At 36.1% G+C, this 4,459-nt stretch overlaps 1 protein-coding gene across 3 annotated transcripts in view; it reads right to left on the reverse strand.

The window, feature by feature from the left end:
• Positions 1–289: 289 nt before the first annotated feature.
• The window catches only part of LOC21408226 (auxin-responsive protein IAA9), a 5,279-nt gene continuing 1,109 nt past the window's right edge, over positions 290–4,459 (reverse strand). Inside the window, exons 3-8 of one of the 3 annotated variants that reach the window (XM_024170907.1) lie at positions 3,652–4,088; positions 3,351–3,571; positions 3,043–3,269; positions 2,758–2,899; positions 1,800–1,861; positions 290–757 (exon numbers count right to left, since the gene is read on the reverse strand). In XM_024170907.1, the coding sequence (XP_024026675.1) occupies positions 717–757; positions 1,800–1,861; positions 2,758–2,899; positions 3,043–3,269; positions 3,351–3,571; positions 3,652–4,041 (1,083 nt within the window). In that variant the 5' untranslated portion in view covers positions 4,042–4,088 and the 3' untranslated portion in view covers positions 290–716. Of the gene's footprint in view, positions 758–1,799; positions 1,862–2,757; positions 2,906–3,042; positions 3,270–3,350; positions 3,572–3,651; positions 4,101–4,459 lie in introns of all 3 variants that reach the window. The other 2 variants (XM_024170905.1, XM_024170906.1) reach the window with 2 other exon arrangements.

Consider the following 4,459-nt stretch of genomic DNA (forward strand, 5'->3'; position numbering starts at 1 on the left):
TCCAAGCAAGAAGCACATGCTTGGCCCGGAATTCTCCAGCAACAATATCTCATAGCTACTGTCAATATCTCAATAGTTTAAGCACACAACACAAATTCCAACCACAAAGTATTTCACATACTCAACAGTGTGTAAATCAAGCAACAACTACCTTTCTCCAATTCTAGCATAAAATATTTGATTGGTTTTCGCAACCAAAACTACGATTTTTCATCCCAAATCTTGATTTTGGAACCTAAATTCTTTTAAAGCCTATATCATGATGAGAAAACGTGGGAGACGAAGAAAATTAGACAATACTTGCATGCACTAATTAAACATTGATTTTGAGTCAGTCAAGTTGATAGAAAACCTGCCGGTCTTAGATCATACAGGCATACATGACAACATTCAACAAACAATACAAACTATAAGAGGTTTCCTGTGCGGAAACACGAACATGACCACAGACAGCAAAGACAATAAGTCTTTGGTTTTAGGAATTTTTCATAATGTTAACAATCTAGAGACGAACTCACAGAAAATTACTCATTGCAAATATAAACATAACAATAATATGAAAATAGCAGTAAGCTTGATGTCCTATCCAAATCCAACATCTCATAAGACCTCAAACTTCAAACATATCGGGTTCTGGTGCTTTCTACCTTTCACCCTGTCTTCCAAATCCTTCAAAGATTGTTGGATGGATAGCATCAATGGTGCTTCTTCCTTGCTTAGTTCTTGTTCCCGCACTTCTCCATAGCCCTTGGAGGTGCTAACAGAACCCAAAATTAACCAATATAAGAATCCCGTACGAATTTTATTTAAATCTACCAATTTTATTTCATTTTTATTGTTTATTCTATCGCCCAAGAAAACTAGATGCAGTCAAACAGATCAATGCACAACTAAAGTCTTTTGCAAGATACTTATCTATATGCTATAAAAGAAGCCAGAAAAAAATATGGACATCATGACAGGAAAAAGGGAATGAAGATCGATTTGTAATGGAAAACAGGCCTCTAATTGAGAATTACTATTTACTAGTACAAAGTGAACTTGGTGGTATCAATTCAAACGTGGATAGAAATGATAACCCAGAGTTTTTTTTTTTTTTTTTTTTTTTTTTTTTTTTTTTTTTTTTTTTGCTGAAGAAAACCCAGAGATTTACTTTAGCATATAACTGTTATAAAAGTTCCAATATGGCTACAGTGGGAATTTCGCAGACCAGACAGAATCACAGACCATCATCTCAAACAAAAGTGAGACGCTAAAATAGAAACCATTTTCCTGATATGCACACCAGAGAGTAGGCGTTAAATGTAGAAGTCAGTTCCTAATATGTGAATAATGAATTCCATCTCTTCAAAGCGAATTTCAAATGCAAACTGAGTTGAAGATTACATTCACTTTATTAAAAATTCAAATGCTACGCCTTCTATATTCAGTATGTATTCTTAAGGAGAGTTTTCCTCAATCCATAATTACCTTCCAGTTAGACACAAATATCAAATAATGAGAAACAGATTATACAAATATATTTTGAAAAATTTACTCCAAGAAGCCAATGTTGCATCATACACAAATAAATACACGAATTCACATTTTTTTAGTTAGGAATTTAATTACTAGAAAATTTATTTTATTAAGACTTAAGAGGCAACAATTACATTCCCTGTATATTGCGGAAAATATAAACATAAAAAATAAAAAATAAATAAAAAAAAATCAACAGCTAATATGCAGTATTTATACATTGTATGAGCATAGAGCCATGCATGTCCGCAACTACAGCAATGGATGAGATAGTTTCTTACCTAGGCCAATGGCATCAGAGCCCTTCATAATCCTCATCTTTGTGCATGTCTCAATGAACATTCTGTCAGATGTCCAAACTTCAAATTAGATTGAAGATCACACCTGAATTCATTTATTGAACGTATATGCTAGTATTGAACAACAGTATATAAGAAACTATTTTAAGAGATTGAGTAATTAGATTTCCAATATATATATATATATATATATATACCCACAGGATAGCACAGTATGCCAAACTACCCAAATGATGAAACGTGAAATATCTGATTAGTGAATGTGAAAGTCTGATAAAATAGCTCTTTCCACAGACTAAATAAAAATCTTGTACTTGAGTATAGAATCCGTATCCTAGTAGGTTCTGCATCATAATCCTAACATTTATGCCTATTCTTGTGGTAAATGTTGGATTGCTTCCAAATAGAACAATTGTTTAGATACGAGATAATTCATAAAAGAAGCTATCTTAATGATCTCTCAATGCTTTAAATTGATAGTTGACATCAAGGGAACCTAGGATCATGTGTGGTCAAGTAAATGTTACAATGATTATAACCATGCATTCCGTGCATGATGTATGCTAATAAATGTCATAAAACCCTTAAACTATCGACTATATATCAATGATAAGAATCATTGTGACATCACCAACTTCATTATCATCTTAATGCCAAGAGAGAAGCAATACATACACCAGATACACACACACCCCATCAAATAACTCCAGTAGGCAAACTCGCTTATAAATAGAGACAAGAACCTATGCAGATAAGAATTAAAATTATTTAGTTCCCAGCTTTTGCCTCGGTGACTGGCGCTATTGGCCATGATCTCTGGATTTGATTCACCAAGACGTTCTAGGTTCTCTATTCTGACTAACATGGAATACGGGATGATGCGTACCTAATAGAATCTAAATTACAGAGAAACAAAAAATTCAAGCTCAATAGAACTTACTCCCAGGGAACATCACCCACAAGCATCCAGTCACCATCTTTGTCCTCATATGTGAGAACATATTCGGAGCCATGAAGCAGATCCTTAAGCTTGCTCTCACTCAGCATCTCCTTGTTCAGCGCTCCATTAGATCCGCATTGACCTGACACTAATAAAAAGAGCAGTAACTAGATTCAACTGTGAGATATATCTCTTACAAAACATTCTCAACTCGGAGTAAATCATGTGATTGTTACAAAGGAAAGGTCAACGTTTTTGCTACAGATTAATGCTAAAATAGCTCACCCAGGGCGAAACAGCTGAACTTCTTCTCAAGGGTAGAAGACAGATCCTGATATCCAGAGTGAGTTTTCAAGTCTATTTTTCTCTTAAAGGGAGCCCCATCCATGCTGACCTTGACATAAAGAGCCCCAGTGCTCGATTGTCCATCTAATTCATCGGTGTTCTTTGAGGTAGTAGCCAATGAGTTCTTCCGAAATGATCTTATAGGTGGCCAACCAACAACCTGTGCCCTGTCATGCAAAAAGGATCAGAGACGAGACCCTTTCCACAGTTTAGCCCAAACTTTTTGCCTAAATCAGTTTACCGCATACTTTGATGCAGGTGCGTTACTATTTGCAGAACCATTCTGGGTAGATCTACTTTCATTTGCAGCACGTGGCCTCTCTTGTGGTATCTTTGGCGGGGCAGAGTCTTTGACTTTAGATGGCTGAGTCCCAATGTTATCAAGCGCAGAACCCGTTTTCAGTCCCATATTTGAAATAGGCCTAGGCGACAGCACCAAATTTACATCCGCATTAGTCATATATTTTCCCTGCATCAGATATGATATGGTCTTAAGAGTAGGGCTGAAATAAAAAACCTATTTCCATAAATGAATGCAGTAATTTTCACCTCCGAGAAACCATTCATGGCATCAGAGAATCCTCTTTTGTTTCCCGATACAACAGTTTTCAGCGAATGATTGTAGTGAACATCATTGGAAGGGTGCAGCGGAAAAAGTTTCTTCTCATCCAGTTGAGCTGAGCTTTGTCTTGGTCCTGGGTCCCTTTCAGGTGACTGGGATCCAGGAAGCCCAAGCCTTAACTCTGTAGCTTTCAGATTCAGGGTTCTTTTACTCTCATCAGATGCAGGGGAGACCACCGAGCAGTCCCCCGAGGAACAGTCCGATAATCCCATGTAGTTACGCTCTTTCAATTCACTCTCCATGGAAGGTGAGGAAGTCAACACTGTAACATTGCTTTGACCCTCATCCTCCCCAACACCGTGCAGTGGTGGAGACATCAGAATTCAGATGCATAAACGTAAACTTCCTACTTTTTATCTATAACCTGCAAATTCACCTTTTTGTATCATAATTTCCAAATAAATAATACAAAAATTAGAGAAGCCCAGAATTTTCAAATGGATCAAGGAGCAAAAAGTAGAATAAAAACTGCAAATGCATGCAAGTGGACGATTCATTTTGAAATCTTCCTAATAAAATCAAGCATTCCTTTTAATCACAAAATATTCCCAGCACCAACAAGGCAAACTAAAAAATCATATATGATGATAATAGCAAGAAGAATATCATTCATAAAAATGCAAAGTTTCAGCATATGGGGTAAACTAATAAAATAAAACAGCGTGAAGCTTAAGGCCCTAGCAATCTTCACTTCACTAGTAAAAGGAGAATCCAAATCTATTAAACAAATAAATA

Source organism: Morus notabilis, unplaced genomic scaffold (genome assembly GCF_000414095.1).
Source record: "Morus notabilis unplaced genomic scaffold, ASM41409v2 Scaffold485, whole genome shotgun sequence".
NCBI lineage: Eukaryota > Viridiplantae > Streptophyta > Magnoliopsida > Rosales > Moraceae > Morus > Morus notabilis.